We start from the raw sequence: 15,612 nt of genomic DNA on the forward strand, positions 1-15,612 counted from the left end.
ATGCAATTTTGTAATCAATCCTATTCCTACCAGAAACATGGTTAAAAACCATACTCCTACTAAGTATTTCATTCCAGTAAACATTTCTGCAGAAGTCTTAGGTCGCCCTCCTCTACTGGGATTGGTGTCTTGGAAGGCTTCACTGACCGTCAGGTATTTTCAGACTCTAAATGTCTGCACCCACCTTGCTGTCAGACTTTTGCTCACCTTTCCCGTCGGGACTGTCTGCAGAAAGGATCTTTTTACAATGGGTCATGTGTATCCACGTTGTTCTTTCAGCTATTTTTAACGCTGTAGGCGCTTTCAATAAGACCTAATATGGACAAAACGGGTACCATAATCACTGTAGATGGTTTCTGGGATACCATGTCGGGGTATGATATCCTTGCAAAGAGCTTTTGCCACTGTTAATGCATTGAGGTGTTTTGTCGGGAACAGGTCGATCCATTTTGAGAACGTATTTAGAACGCATCTAGAACACATCTATGACGACCTATGACGCATCTATGATGCATCTATGACGCATCTATGATGACCACACAAAATTTCTTTCCTTCATATTGACAAAAATTTTTGAATAAAAAATAATGATGTATCTGGGTCACCATCCCTCCTGTTGAGACATGTGATACACCATGGCTCAATACAGCAGCCCATTTATACAATTTTTTTTATAAAAATTGGTTTTGATTGTTGGTCGACATAGATGCCGTCTTTCAATATAGCTCCTTGTTTAATCCAGAAAGCGATTTCTGGAGCAGGACTTGGTTGTTGCATTTCTTTAAGGGTATCATTATCTAGTTGTTGTTGTTGTTGTTCAGCTAACAAGACACTGATCAGTTGTTCTACAGCTGCCTTAGCCATTTTATCTGTGAAAGAACTTCCCTTTGAAATACTATCAGTTCCATTTGTATGAGATGAGCACTTACAAATGGCCACTTGGTCTGGCAACTGCACCGCAGCTATAAGATTTTGCAGTAGCTGTGCATGCGTAACGGGTTTACCAGTGGAGGTGATCATTCCCCTATTCTTCCAACACTGTGTAAATGTATGTACAGTCGCATATGCATATTGACTGTCTGTGTAATAGTTGCCCTTTTATTCTTTATCAATTTTGATAATGGGGTTTTTATTTCAGCATAATTTGTTATCCAACTTCAACAATAATTAGTCAACCCAAGGAACGACATCATTTGTTTGTTTTTTTTTTTTTATTGGTTTTGGTACTTGTAATACTGCTTTTTTTCTATCTTCCAGTACAGTTCGTCCTGCTGCATTTAATAGGTGCCCTAAATATTTGACGGTTTCTTTACAAAACTGTAGTTTGTTTTTGCTAACTTTATGCCCTTCATTGGCAAGATGATGCAGCAAGGTGTATCCATTACTCATGATTTTTTGTTAGGTGAGGCTAGAAGGATATTGTCAACATATAAGAAGAAAACTTTGCCATGCTTGTGCTCATAACCTGAGAATAAATTGTGGGACTTTCACAATATCCTTGCGGTAGTCTTGTATATGTATATCTCTTCCCTCTAAAAGAGAAAGCGAACCAAATTTGATTGTCTTTATCTACTGGAAAAATTATTATTATTTTAGCTGTTATCAATTCATCAATCACAGGTTTTATTCCTTCATATGCATCTGGTTTCAACGGTATTGACGCACACAAGGTCTGTGTTCCGTTTTGCTCTAATCAGTACTGGTAAAGTTCCCTTAATTAATCCTACGTCCGATGGTCCTTTTGACCATAGTGTTCCGGGAATACCGTTTAAGTACTCCTCCTCTTCACCAGTTAATACATATTGTCACTCTATTTTATTTATAAATGTCTCCTCGGCCATGCCCCTTGACTTCGGTCTCTATATACATATATTCCTTTTCCTACATTAGGTCCACTATCCTGGAAATACTTTTAAACATCTTCCGCATTGAAGGTGTCTAGTTTTTGCATTTTCAATCAAATGTAAAATAGCATGCATTTACAAAAAGGCCCACAGTCTTCCATTCATCATTGTCTCTTTTAGGAAAAGACACATGAAGAATGGAATCATTGACATCAAAAATATTCTACTCAAAAAAACAACTAAAGGGCTCCCGGGTAGCGCTGATATGCCCAAACAAAAATATTTTGGTGTTATATATAACTAATATTGGCTCTCAAGTAATTTTTACTTCTTAATTCATTTTGAAGCAAAAGGGGTGCGTCCTGCGTGAGACAGGAAGGTCCCCTAGACATAAACAATAATGGCACCAATAACTAACAGACACACATACACTAATATTCACGATTAAAGTGGTATACCATATGACGTTTTATTTTTTTCTCTTCGTGCCTGGTGAGACACGCTGTAGAGCCTGCTCTACGGATTATTTTTCTTTTTAGATTGTCTTTTTGGCGCAACAGGTCACATGCTCACCTGTGCTGAGTTTGTTTCTTTTTTTTTTTTTTTGTTTTTGTGATATCACATCCGCGGTACAACAGGTACTGTTGGGTATCCTGTTGGATTTTTTTCCTATTTTTTCTGCCACCCTGTACTCTTTTTGTCTATTGTTTTTTTTTCCTGTCTGTGTCTTTACTTCCTTAGCTGCACTTTCTTGTTCCTTTTTCTCTCTCTCCTCATTAACGTTTCTCTTTCTCTTTTATATTTGTCCTATTTTATTATAATTTTTTATGTATGGTTACTTTTAGTATCACTTTTACTTTCACTTTCACTTCTGTTGTCTTTCCTTCTCCTGCTTTTTCTTCTCTTCTCTTTCCTGCCTTGCCCTTCTTTCACCTTCCTCTCGCTGTCCTGCTATCTTCATCCAGACTTGTGTCTGCTCATAACCTTCCTCTTTCATTTTCTTCTCGTTCTTTTTTATGTTTTGTTGTAACTCCCTAATACATGCCGTGGATAATTTTCCGTTGAATTTGTGCTGTTTTATCCAATAATATAGGGGGTCTACTGCTAGACTATCCTCTTTTTCAACTATCTTCCAGTCCTTGCAGGAGAGTTCTTCAAGGACTTTTTGTTTCTCTTTACTTTGTCCCTTCCCCATTTTGAACTAAATTTGGTCCCAACTAAGATGAGTACTCCTAGGGAGTCCTAGTAGTTGGGGATATTCTTAGTGAGGTGGTGATCAATGCCTTATTGTGGTAATTGTCAAGCTTCTACCCCAGTGAGGGCGGACAATTCTTGCCTTTGCATCCACAACAAGTCACCACTTACAATCTCACTGTTTGGTATGGAGTTCGAAACCTAGTGGTTATCTTACTCCCATTTACACTCTCATACACACTGTACACACTGTCATGCACACACCTTTTAACGCGTTTTCCTTATGCCAGAGGACGCCGCCGTCCTGACAGATTTTACTGTATCTTTCAACAGAGCGAGTCTATCCCTCTCGCGTAGACTTAACTGTATCTTTCAACAGAGCGAGTCTACCTTCGCGCGGACTTTAACTGGACTTTGTACCTGATAGAGTCTAGAATTGTCAGGGTTTTATACCTTATCGCCTAACTCTCTCCCCTTGAATACCGGTATTTTATTTCACTTCACACATTCCTTTTTTTTTTTTTTTCTATTTTTACATGGAATTTAAATGCATAGGACTCCGCCGTCCTTCTTTTACACGTCACTCACCTACTGTTGTCTTCTTTCTTCGAGGTATGCCGTCAACCGTCAGACCCCAGCTGACGAGGCGAAAACTAGTCCCGGAAAGGGTCTGTATGCCGTGGCCACGGTCTTTCTAGTTGTCGTTTCCTCAGCTGGAATCCTCAGGTATCTTGGCATCCGGCTCGAAGGACCAATTTAATGTCAGGTTCAGGCACCTTGACAATGAGAAGGAAGAAAGAAGGCAGCAGTTTTCTATTTTACTCGCGAGGAGAACGGTAGAGATGTACTCAAACTCGCGAGGAGAAACGGAAGAGATGTACTTGTCATACAATCTCCAACCGCTCTGAGTGCACTCTCCGTTGCCTCCCTTTTTATTTTCGTGGGGTCTTTCCTAAGTTACAAAGTTCACAATGCAGCCCTAAAGGACAGGGAAGTGGCTGTTGCAATGTGATGTGATCAAGCTTACACAACCTAACAGTTGATGGCATTTAGATGGATGATAAGAATACAATTGGTGGACTTCGTCGTGCCTCTGTGTGCCGCTGTGGTCAGATGTTTTCTGTTTCCTCTTCACAATCTTGACTGTCTTGAAGTCTTCTATTCCACACGGACACTCATCCGAAGGTCAGCAGGATACAGGGTACATACATACAATGTTTAAATATGTTCACAGTCAAATATATGATAACTTCAATGAACATTAACCTATCAATGACCCAGCAGTCATTTCTATTGTGCAAAAAGTTGTCTTTATTCAGGCGGCAATGGAGGCTAATAATACTCACACAATGACAATGATTGCTCTCTACCAAATGAGAGGATCTGAAAGTGGGCCTTAATTGCTCATGTTCACCAGAGAGGCTTTGAGTCGTTTATCACTCCAGTGTGATGGCATCACCCGGCTGATGGATCGATCCAATCCCACACATGCAGCGAGCCGTCAGAGGCGGCCGACAGGAGTGTCCTCGCCTGTTCGTGATGCCAAATGTGAGCGGTGACGACCACGGGAGCGTCGCCATCCGGTTGCTGCACAGACACCGTGTGACCTCGATGCTCAAAGAGCGGCTTGACTCCTGTAGGCTCCGCCCCCCAGCTGGCAGAGTTGTAGATTTGGACGTCTCCGCCAAAACCTTCAAGAATGCAAAAAGAGATTTGAGGCTGTGACCAGTGGGGGTGCTGTCGTGTGTCAACTAGTTTGGCACACAAACATTGCAATTACTCCACTGAAGGTGTGTCTCCATCTGACCTGACACAGAGACGGCGTCCTCCAGTGAGGGCGCCCACCTCACAGTGACGTCACCCGGCCTGAGGTGGCGTCGCTCTTGTGTCTGGACCTCCAGCTGAGCCTGACAGACCACGTCGGCTGGTTTCCGCAGGTCCGAAACCACTGCCCGCCCTGTTGAGGACACACGGACCAACCTGCAGCCCGACACGCCTGGCAAGGCGTCCGTCCACCAGAGAGAACTCGAATCGATGGCGGGTATGGTGAGAGGGGCCACCTGAGGGGATGAGGACATGCGGGTGTCTCCGGTGTGAGCATTCCCGTTCGTGCAGGCGGCCAAGAAGACCACCTCGCTCACAAAGTGTAAAGAACTCAGAAGGTCTGCAGAGTCTGACGCTGTGGAAAATGTTCAAAAGCAAATAAAGTATCCACTTCCTGTTGTCCCATGACATGACATCCTCTTTTCTAAAAGTAAACAGCAAGTTGGTCTCTATGGTTACCTCGGTCGTAGATACATTGTCCTGTCGGCAGACATGTCAGCCGGATGTCACCACTCCGTGTTCCGTGAAGAATCGCCGGCTGTGTTGAACATGGCGCCGCCATCTTGACCCCTCCTCCCTGGGCGTTTTGTGTTCCTTTGATGCTCGCCGTCCTTCTGATGACGTCTGGCGGTGCCGACACGTGGCTGCTTGTTTGAGCACTTATGCAACACCGGCTGACAATCAATGAGACTCACCGCTGTCTTCCCCTCCCAGGTCCCACACCTGCAGGTCTGAGGTCAGCCCATCACTGGTGACAGCCAACCTTTCAAAATAAAGTTAAAAAAAACAAACAACAAAAGCATGTCAGTTATCAGACATTTGGAAAACTACTGTACAGAGTTGGAGTACCAACCCTCATTTACACTTCATGTATCATATAATTAATTATATACACTTATATAGTATTTTGATAATCAGGAAAATATAAAAAAAAATAAATCCAATCTGTAATTTTTTTGATAACCAGTTGTACTGTGACAGTGAAAAAGGCAATACGTTACAACTCTTGGACTATAGGATATGGAGGATATGACAAGCTCACCGAGTTCCTGGGATGTGTTTGAGAACGCTGACGGGACCTTGTGTTAACCCCCCGTGGACCACCTTGAAATCCCGCTCAGCGCAGAGACCCTGAATGCATCAACACAAAGTCTGAAGGTCTAGACTATTACAGTTTGGGTGTTCTTTTATTTATTTATTGTTTTACCTTATTTACTTCAGCAAAGAGTTTAGGAGGCAAACTAAGTTCCAAAATGTCATTTTTGGTCAAGGAGTCCCCTGCAACACAGATGGCTGAGGGGGAAAAAGAAGCATGTTGGTGTTAAATTGCATTTAGCATGACAGGAGCATTCATGGGAAGAGTACATCACCCCCATGCGGTCGGCGTAAGTACTACAACACAAGGCCATTTTGATCCTGTCCAATAAAAATCATTGTTTTTTGTGTCTAAATAGCTTTCACTACAAATTGTGTTCATTTTTTTCTTCTAAAGTCAAACATAATCTGCCCTGTAATGATGGCTGACTTCCCAAATACTCCAAACAAATCTTTAGCAAAATAATCTGTTCCAGGGTCAAACTGTGGCCATTAGAAACACTTTATTAAGCATACAAGCAATGCTTTAATTCATATCTTAACATTCTTGATGGCCATACAAGCATAAAAAGGATGTTATCAACACTGTAGCAAAAGTAAATACAACAAAAACACCCTCTGAAGATGACATTATGGACGAAGGCCCAGGAAGGAGCTTTTATAGACAGTAGCATCTCTATTATGTAGCATTTATTTATGTATTATTTGTATTGCTCGTATTGTACGTTCTATGGTTATCATCACACTTTTCCTCAATGCCATCATTTTTCCAGTGGACATAAAAAAACTATAAAAAAAGAGGCTAAAGCGTTCAAAAGAGCTTTCATTATCATGTGCAGCAAGTTGTGCAGCTTTAGCGCAAATTGCCTACCTAGCTAGCTACCTCTCAAACTAAGACAAAAAACGCTCCCCATCTGGTAGAAGCAAAGCCTGTTCAAAAAAAAATTCCCATAAATTGCAGTCCTGTGAGGAAACGTTTGGCTCAATTAAGACGTGTTGTTGAGAAGTATTCAACCAACTAAAGCAGAGGCCCATGCAGGGTGTGATGGGGGGTCTGGGAGGACCCATTCCTGGGGAATGGCGGTCCCTTCATGTTCTGCCACCAAGAAGACGTCCCACTGTCGTCTGACTTGCAGCAAGGTGTGCAGCGAGGACTCAGACTGAGTGTAGTAGTCAGTGAAGGCTTGCAGGGCGGCGTCGGCGGATGGCGTCTGCTCTCCAAACAACATGGCGTCCACTTGCTGCTGTCTGTGCAGCTGTCTCTCCCGGTCCTTCTTCTTCAGCTCCCTCCTCTGCTCCTCCTGCATGCTGTCCAGCATCACCATCAGCGCCTTCTCCTCCGCCGTGTAAATGACCGTCCTGGTCTTCATCACACGTCTGAGCTTGTCCAACTGGCTTTGGAACACCTCCTCAGATTCATGCTCGGTGGTGATGCCTTTTCTGGAAGCCGCGTCTCTCCTCAGCTTGCGCAACTTCTCCAGAGATCTCAGGATGTCCTGCATGCGCTTGATGTCACTTTGCTTCTTGCGCACCTCAGAGAGGACAGAGTCTGCCGCCAACTTCAGCTCGCGCTCCTTCTTCTTCTCCTCCACCTGGTGGATCTGCCTCATCCGCCATTTGTCGATGGTGCTCTCTTTCTCCGCGAAGCGCATCTCTTTTGCCGCTTGGTCCCTGTCCGCCATGTTCCTGCTTTTCAGACGCCGTGCTCTCGTCTTTGCAGCGCGGGTCATCTTTTCCTTGTGGACTTTAAAAAGATCCACCAGGCTTGAGAGTTTGTTTTGCAAGCCTGTTTTTAAATGTAGTGTGTCTCTATAGGAAGCAGCCCACACGCTGCTGTTATCCAAGTTGTCTGTGAGAGTTTGACAGGCGTCAGTCAGCCTGGACAGGAGATCAGCTGCCTCACGTAAGACATCTTTAAGGTCAGGACCAGTGACAGGCTTCAGCATCTGTGCATCTTTGGTCCCACTGACTCTTCTCTGCAGGAAGTGACTGAGCCATTGTTCATCCTGCTTCCTCTGTACGGCTGTTTCATCCACAACTTCGAAGTTCTCACTTGGTTCTATGTGTTGACTTCTTTGAGTCCAGTTTAAATTTTGGACAAATGGCTGACATGCAGGGGCTCTAGGGCCGTTGTACGTGTTTGGAGGAAGTGGCGGTGTGTTTGGAAAGTAGCCTAAAGGAGGATGTTGTTGATGAGCAGTGTGGCTTGCCTGTGGCAGGGGGAAAGGAGGCGGGAAAGTGTATGGAAATCCGGGAGAGGCCATATCGCCTCCTGGTGATGGTGTCCACTGTCCAGATGCGTAGCCATGCTGGGTGGGGTCCTGAGCAAAGTCGCTCGTCATCGTTCTGCAGGCTGTGTATGAAGAGTTGAAGTTGTCGCCACAGAAGCTGGAAAGTTGCTGCTTCCCTGGATCACCGGCTCCGTATGTCCAATCCATTTTACGTCTGTTTTAACAAGAACCCCAAAGCTAAATGGATTTACTCACTTTTCCCTGACGTCCACTCAATGACTGTGGTGGGAAACTCCAGCTGATACACATGAAGGTCTTTGTACCTGAACAACACACACACACACACACACACAGTGAGTCCATGAGTTGTATTTTGTGTAACATTGTCTACAAGGAACACAGGAGCAAATGATACTGAACACAAACAAAAATAAATTAGTCAGCGATTGGACAAACGAATTCTAAAGCGCATAATAATACAAGTCGAAATTGGTAATAAGGAGTTTTTAGGCGTTCATTATTTTTCGACGATGCTTCTGAGCGGAGTTCAAAGCAATGCCAATATCCACAACAATGCTAACACGTTAGCATAAACGCGTTACTCGTAATTCTCCTTCGCCGCCGTGAAAATTCAACCCTGAGACGAAAGTTTACTTACGTTTTCAGTGATTCTATAAACCAGTCGTCTAAAATATCACCAAAGTCAGACTCCTCCATTACTTTTTTTTAATTAATACGACGCTCGTGCTTGCTGTCTGTGTGCTGTTGTTGGCTCTTCTTTCCGTCTCATGGGTAACTGTGGCCACAGCGCCACCAGCTGGACTGGAGTAGGATGGCGGTCTGAATCTGTAGAGCAGGGTGTTCAAGGTGTGGCCGGTGGAAAATTTCCGGACCATTCTAAAAATATTTCAATATATATTTTGAAATATATATGATATGATGAAATATATATGAAAAATATTTCAAAATATAATTTGAAAAAAGTACATAAAATGAATATCAATAATCATTAAAAAATGTACAAGTAAAAGTCAAATATAAAAAAATTGTTGTATCGTTGTAATTTAATGAGAAAAATAATTTTACAAGAACAGTGTTATATTATGAGAAAAAAACAACAATTTTAGTAGCATAGAGTTGAAATATTAAAGAATATAGATATTTTTCAATATTAATATAATTATATGTTTTAAAAATAATAATTTAATAATTTAATGGAAAAAATAGTTTGGGGGAAAGGTTATACAAGGGAAATAAAGTCATATTACAAGATTTACAAGAAAAAAAGTTTAAATATTTGGGTATAAAACAAGAGAAAATGTTGGATTGTAATGAGACAAAAGTCACAATTTAACAAGCGTAAACTCCTAATATTATGAGGATTTTTTTTCATTTTAGTAGCAGAATTCAGAATTCAAATATTCAAGAAAAAATGTCACAGTAAAAAAGTAAAAGTAATTTTATTTTAACCAAGTAATCTTTGAAATATTCAGTTTGGGGAAATGTTATATTATGGGAATAAAGTCAGCATTTACAATGATTATTTCAAATTACAGTTTAAATATCTGGAAAATAAATATAACAGCAAAAAATGTATATTTCTATATAGCTTTTTGGTATATCTACGTGTTTTGCTTTCCAAAATATCAAGGTGGCCCTTGTATCCTTTAATTTTTCAATATATTGCAATTGCTGTAGTACTACTGTTTTAACTGTACACTTTCTGAAAAACAGAGAAAAAAATGATTGTCATTGACAACACTGGCATTTTCTGTATAATCACATAAAACACCAAAGAGCAAACCTTCACTGGGGTTGAAGTTACTGAAATGTGCAAAAGGAAGAGTCTGAACATGTTTAATAATTAGTTAATGATCTCATAACCTACCGTTGGATATGTTTAGGTCTGAGTACCAGCACTTTTTCTACTGGCTGGACAGCTCCCATCACCGACAGCACTGATTAAAAGCACAAAATGACATAACAGTCCAGTCTGTTGACGATGTTGGGGATCCACAGACGCCCCATTAAACGAAGGACAAAGATAGTTGAGATTGTCTGTTACATCTGAGCCAAAACATGTTTTAACTTGTGATGTTCTCTCAGTCCAGGTGTCTGCCACACACCCATCTGAGCTGTGGCTGCAGCAAGACATCCATGGCATCTAATGTGGAGAACCAGCTGCACTGGCAGGCATATGCTCGAACTCCGTTCCTCTTCCTCAACTTGGCCCGGAGCTTCTCATGGTCCGGCATGTTGTTCCTGAACGCTCACCACAGATGGTACAATTTGGCATTCAACCAAAAAATGATTTGAGTGTGAACATCAACTTCACAGATCTATGTGACAAGGCGGTGTTTGCACTCACCTGAGGAAGAGGTAATCACAAGACGGGTCCCACTCCCAGTCATCAAACATCAGCACCCGGAAGTCGCAGGATGTACATCTCAGCTGGTCACATGATCTGATGGTACACACCAATTGGTCAGTGTTGATGAAAAAATGTGTCATCACAGAGGATAAACTTTGTTTCGTATTTTGGCACCTCTTGGAGGTGGCTGTTCCCACTCCATTAGTGATACCACTCCCTCCAAGGTAGACAGGACAGCACCTGGTGGCAGGAAAGATTTGGACAAATCACAAGCTGCGTCTAATATTTTGGCGACCTTAGTGAACTCACTTTCTCCCTCCAGAGTGACAAGGAGGCGTCTGCTCTGCTCGATGACCTTTCGGATGCTGCTCAGTCTGAAATGCAAGGCGCACCAGCTGATTAAAGACTGGGAAAAGTAGCCATCAACTAATCATAACAAGCAGTTATCTCACTGTATTTCTGATGTGAAGTTATTGTGAATATGTTATGGTGAAAGTTGTGTTAAGATGACTTGTACAACAGTGTCAAAAATTCACCTTAGCTGGAGGGTCTTCCTCCTTTAATTCCTCCAGCAGAGCATCAATGTCATCAGTGATGCTACCGCCTCTATGCCCTCCATGTCTGGTGGCACAGATGAAAGATCATTAACGTATTTTGCAGCCTGGTCATTATGATAAATATCAACAATTTGTATATTATCACGTCAGAAATACACGACAGATAAACGTGGTGTTGTTTACCCTTGTCAGGATGTCGGGAGACGGTTATCTTTGGTCTTGAGCTAACCCTGACAACTAGCCAAGTTAGCTTAGTTTACCCAACTTACCCCCGCACGTCACTGTCCTTCCCGCACTTTCTATCTTTTTTGGAGCTCGCAGGGCAGTCAGCTCTGACGGAAACGTTGTAACAAAACTTTTTTTCCACTTCGTCGAGCAACTCGTCTAGGTTGTCACCGTCCATGGCAGAGCAGTCCGCCGTAACTGACTGGTCTGCTAGCATTGACGATAAGCTAGGCCGCCATTACAACAACATTTGTCGTTGCTAGGGAACACGAGTGCCGGACGGAAATGCAAAAGTCTTCAAAATAAATTGTAATATTATGCAATATTATCCAATTAACATAGTGTGGGCATCTTAGCCCCGCTTTATACACGGAAAGTATTCTATCACGGCCTATTGCACTGCGTTAGTTGTTACTCTGTCAGCAAACAGTAACGGTCAGGTTTTTTATTTTGAAAACCGGAAATGAACTACTAGCAGCAAAAGCGGCGATCATTAAGTGAAACGCCTGATTGAAATGTAATCATTAGCTTAAATGTAAAAGCACAATGTACAATGGAATTACGGGAACATAAAGGTTAGCTGTATGAAATCACAAAATGCACGTTGTCGGCAGGATTCGAACCTGCGCGGGGAGACCCCAATGGATTTCTAGTCCATCGCCTTAACCACTCGGCCACGACAACTATACCCCAATGGCCAGATAAATATACTTATAAATAATAAAACCATTCCATTACTGTACTATTCCTGCAACAGATAACGATATATGAAAAGTAAACTGCCTGCGTCTTCAAATAAAGCAATCTACTCTGGCTGCGAAGTTTGCCACAAGCTAAACCAACAGATGCTAGCAAGCCAAACAGCCACAGAACTTGTCAGATCTTTCCTGAAATTTTAACAAGCATACAAAACCATCACTCTTCGCATTTTACACGGCAGGATCAACAATTGTAATTCATGTAATGGTTGTATCAATTATAGTATTTTTTATTTGGCATCATTTTTGTATTTATATATTGCCGCATTTTCCACACATGTCTAAAATCTTTGTTCTGTGATCAGATTATAATTATGATCGAAACCGCAACATCACTCAAGTATCGTGAAATTGTGAAATTATCAGTATTGGGCCGACTGCCCAAATCTACCGCCCACGCCTACTTCACGTTTGGCTTTGAAGAACAAAAAACAGCCGACAATTTGTAAAGTAGGAGGGGAATTTATCAGATTGAAGTTTTAATGTCAGGACATTTTCACTTCTCTGTATGCCTGCTGAGTCATCTCATTCATCAACAATCAGATTGCATGGAAAATAGTGAAAATAGTACAAATGTAAAGAAGACAAACACACACTTAGATACATGACTTGCACGAAACACACCTGTGATATTCAAAAGGACAACTCTCAAAAATAGCACACATTTATTATTAAGTCCTATTATGGTATCAGCAACATGTAGACAAATACTTCATATATGATGACAAATGTGGATAAATATGTAAAAAAAAATGACTGGAACATTTTTAACTATATATAAACAAACACACAAACATATCATATAAATACCATGTCTTGAAGTGGCATTTGTACACACTTTAAACATTTAGTATGTGCTTCATGGTGGACTTCTTGGGAGAATATGGTTGACCTAAAGTAGAGATTAGCATCAGGTCCTTCTTATCAAGTGGTTTGAGCGGAGCATCCAGTGAGATTTTTGGATTTGGTGTCTTCTTTCTGTCTTGGAGGATGGTCTTTGAACTTCCCTGTGTGTGTGAGAGAGAGAAATGAAATGCACATTAGAGACATAACTGTTTTAGCAAATACAGTGTGGAAAAGGCAGTGCTTTGGAAAAACTGTTTTCCACATTCCTCCTTTCTTATTTTTTGCATGTTTGTCTCACTTAAATATTTCAGATCATCAAACAAATGAACATTTTAGTCAATGTCAATACAACTGAACACAAAATTGGGGCAATCACTTTCTCACACAGGGCCATGTAAGTTTGGATTCCTTTTCTCCCTTAATAAAACGTTTCATTGAATTTTCTGTTTTTTTTCCACTTTTCTGACTTATAAATGTAGTTATAATGTAGTATTTTCATGTAAAATGATGCCAAAGTTTCAGATAATGAGGTTTGCGCATTTGGAAGTGAGACCTGAAAGAAGTTTGGGATGGCTCTGAACGCTCGGTTTCTGAAGGCGTGGTAAAACTGCCCCTTTGTGATGTCACAGAGGAGCGGACTTCCTTCTATGGGCAGCTAGTGGCCCAAACCGGAAGTCCTTTTAAGTACTCTGGAGTGTGACCAACCACAGCAGAGTGGGCACGCCTGGAGGCGGGACATGGGAGGAATACATTAAAACAGACCGTTTTTGTGGGAAGCACAAAATCCAAAGAAATACAGCTGGATAGGTGCAGATTCTGGAAGAACTAGAAAGCTTTGTGTGCTGGTTATTGTGTGTAGCTGCTCTATAGGAGTCCACAACTCAATACAAAGGGATGAAAAATGAGGATAATAGGTCCCTTTAAGCGTGACAAAAAAAATACGAAATCAGGAAGGGGGGCAAACACTTTTTCACACTGTATGCACCATGTTTCATTGATGCTCAAGGAGAAAGTCATAGTCCAAACATGGCTAGTGCGTGTGTGTGTGTGTGTGTGTGTGTGATGTACTTACATAAGCTACCAGGAAGATGAAAAGTGCCAACAAAAGCACTGCTGAGGCAAAAATAATAATATGAGCGTCTGTCCACAGTTGTCCCATGTTAGAGTCTGAACAATCTAAAATTGGGAAAAAACAAAAGAGTTGGATAGAAGTGACAAACAAGGCAAAAGTAACAACACTGGCTCAACCAGCGGTATCCAAGTTGCGTTTTCTACGGAGTTATTGAAATACACAATCTCAGGGTGGGCGTACATTATCAGAGAGGCTTTGCCTATGTTCAAGTTCATTTAGATGTGCACTGTTTATATTTTCAATAGCTAGCAGCATTTGACTAGCAACTTGTAAAGTTTCAAAACCGTTGGCGTAATACCTGACATAGTGAGAAGAACCTCCCCCATCCTATCCTGCTCTCCCATGGGTGCTTGTAGTCGACACATGTATTCGCCAGCATCGTTGCACGTCACGTTGGGCAGGAAGATGGCGCAGTCCAGCAGCTCCACCTCACGCTCTAAGAGAACGTACTTGCTCATGACGTTATTGGGAAGCTGCTGGACCTCAAGACCTGGATGAGCCAACTCCAAAGGAGCTCCAAACTGCAGTGGGGAACAACGCACACAACAACTTGGTCAACCACTTGACGTCTTTGATGTTTCATACTGAAGCCTCGACAAGGAGCATTAAGGGAAGAGTATAAAAGGGAAGTTAGGTCCGGTCAGCGGACTATGCATTAACTCACTTGTTAGCAAAGTTAACACAACACTATTCATTCATTCATTTTCTACCGCTTTTCTACCGGCGAGAGGCGGGGTCGCCAACCAATCACAGGGCACATATAGACAAACAACCATTCACACTCACATTCATACCTATGGACAATTTGGAGTCACCAATTAACCTAGCATGTTTTTGGAATGTGGGAGGAAACTGGAGTACCCGGAGAAAACCCACGCATGCACGGGGAGAACATGCAAACTCCACACAGAGATGGCCAAGGGTGGAATTGAACCCTGGTCTCCTAGCTGTGAGGTCTGTGCGCTAACCACTCGACCGCCATGCTGCCCTAAGAACCTAAAAATGTTAAAATGTGATTTTAAAATCAAGTTAACATTTTATACTATCAATATGGCTTCAGTTATTTTTATTTTTGCGTGTGTATGTCTCACTTTTTCTTTCATGTCTGGGTGGGCGTGTCTGATGCATGCTTGACAGACAGAAACTCAGCAGACACTTCATAGGGAACACGATCTCAACAGCTGCAATGGAAACTCCCCCTTTAAAAAGATCAACTATGAACTTAAAACATATTTAAAAGGGGACCAGTTATGCTCATTTTTGGCCCTTTGTATTGCGTTGTGGAGTCCTATAGAGCAGTTAAACACAATAACCGGCAGACAAAGCTTTCCAGTTCTTCCAGAATCTGCACCTATGCAGCTGTATTTCTTTGGATTTTGTGCTCCCCCCCAAAAACGGTCTGTTTAAATGTATTCCACCCATGTCCCGACTACTGGCACGCCCTCTTCTCTGTGGAAGGACTTGTAGAAGGACTTGCCGCTAACTGCAAACCCACTTTTATAGGAGTTAATAAATGGTATTGGAGTTGACAATAA

The 15,612-nt window shown here is 41.9% G+C and overlaps 3 protein-coding genes and 1 non-coding gene across 6 annotated transcripts; all 4 read right to left on the reverse strand.

Moving 5' to 3' along the window:
• Positions 1-4,317: 4,317 nt before the first annotated feature.
• LOC131105376 (integrator complex assembly factor WDR73-like) lies at positions 4,318-9,028 on the reverse strand. 2 transcript variants are annotated; one of them, XM_058053421.2, is made up of 8 exons: positions 8,847-9,028; positions 8,444-8,511; positions 6,070-6,155; positions 5,905-5,993; positions 5,558-5,625; positions 5,322-5,486; positions 4,846-5,217; positions 4,318-4,729 (listed from the first exon to the last, which is right to left on the reverse strand). In XM_058053421.2, the coding sequence occupies exons 1-8, from the start codon at positions 8,903-8,905 to the stop codon at positions 4,494-4,496; spliced, it is 1,143 nt and encodes a 380-aa protein (XP_057909404.2). In that variant the 5' UTR covers positions 8,906-9,028; the 3' UTR covers positions 4,318-4,493. The 2 variants fall into 2 exon arrangements, with proteins under 2 accessions (XP_057909404.2, XP_057909402.2); XM_058053419.2 differs by lacking the exons at positions 4,318-4,729; positions 4,846-5,217; positions 5,322-5,486; ... (1 more) ...; positions 5,905-5,993; positions 6,070-6,155 and having other exon boundaries at positions 6,169-8,511.
• Positions 9,029-9,664: 636 nt separating this feature from the next.
• On the reverse strand, positions 9,665-11,622 carry cfap418 (cilia and flagella associated protein 418). Of its 2 annotated transcripts, none has more exons than XM_058053474.2 (6): positions 11,386-11,622; positions 11,096-11,180; positions 10,869-10,933; positions 10,734-10,799; positions 10,557-10,655; positions 9,665-10,450 (listed from the first exon to the last, which is right to left on the reverse strand). In XM_058053474.2, the coding sequence occupies exons 1-6, from the start codon at positions 11,556-11,558 to the stop codon at positions 10,291-10,293; spliced, it is 648 nt and encodes a 215-aa protein (XP_057909457.2). In that variant the 5' UTR covers positions 11,559-11,622; the 3' UTR covers positions 9,665-10,290. The 2 variants fall into 2 exon arrangements, with proteins under 2 accessions (XP_057909457.2, XP_057909460.2); XM_058053477.2 differs by having other exon boundaries at positions 9,666-10,450; positions 10,557-10,652; positions 11,386-11,619.
• Positions 11,623-11,943: 321 nt separating this feature from the next.
• On the reverse strand, positions 11,944-12,025 carry trnas-aga (transfer RNA serine (anticodon AGA)). The gene has a single exon. It is a non-coding gene; the product is annotated as a tRNA-Ser (tRNA).
• Positions 12,026-12,570: 545 nt separating this feature from the next.
• On the reverse strand, positions 12,571-15,180 carry cd83 (CD83 molecule). Its single transcript, XM_078790510.1, has 4 exons — positions 15,169-15,180; positions 14,376-14,598; positions 14,018-14,121; positions 12,571-13,106 (listed from the first exon to the last, which is right to left on the reverse strand). Exons 1-4 carry the CDS (start codon positions 15,178-15,180, stop codon positions 12,939-12,941), a joined length of 507 nt encoding a protein of 168 aa, XP_078646636.1. The 3' UTR covers positions 12,571-12,938.
• Between the last annotated feature and the right edge of the window lie 432 nt (positions 15,181-15,612).

This window comes from Doryrhamphus excisus, linkage group LG5 (assembly GCF_037039965.1).
Source record: "Doryrhamphus excisus strain RoL-2023G ecotype Guam linkage group LG5, RoL_Dexc_Guam_v1.1, whole genome shotgun sequence".
NCBI lineage: Eukaryota > Metazoa > Chordata > Actinopteri > Syngnathiformes > Syngnathidae > Doryrhamphus > Doryrhamphus excisus.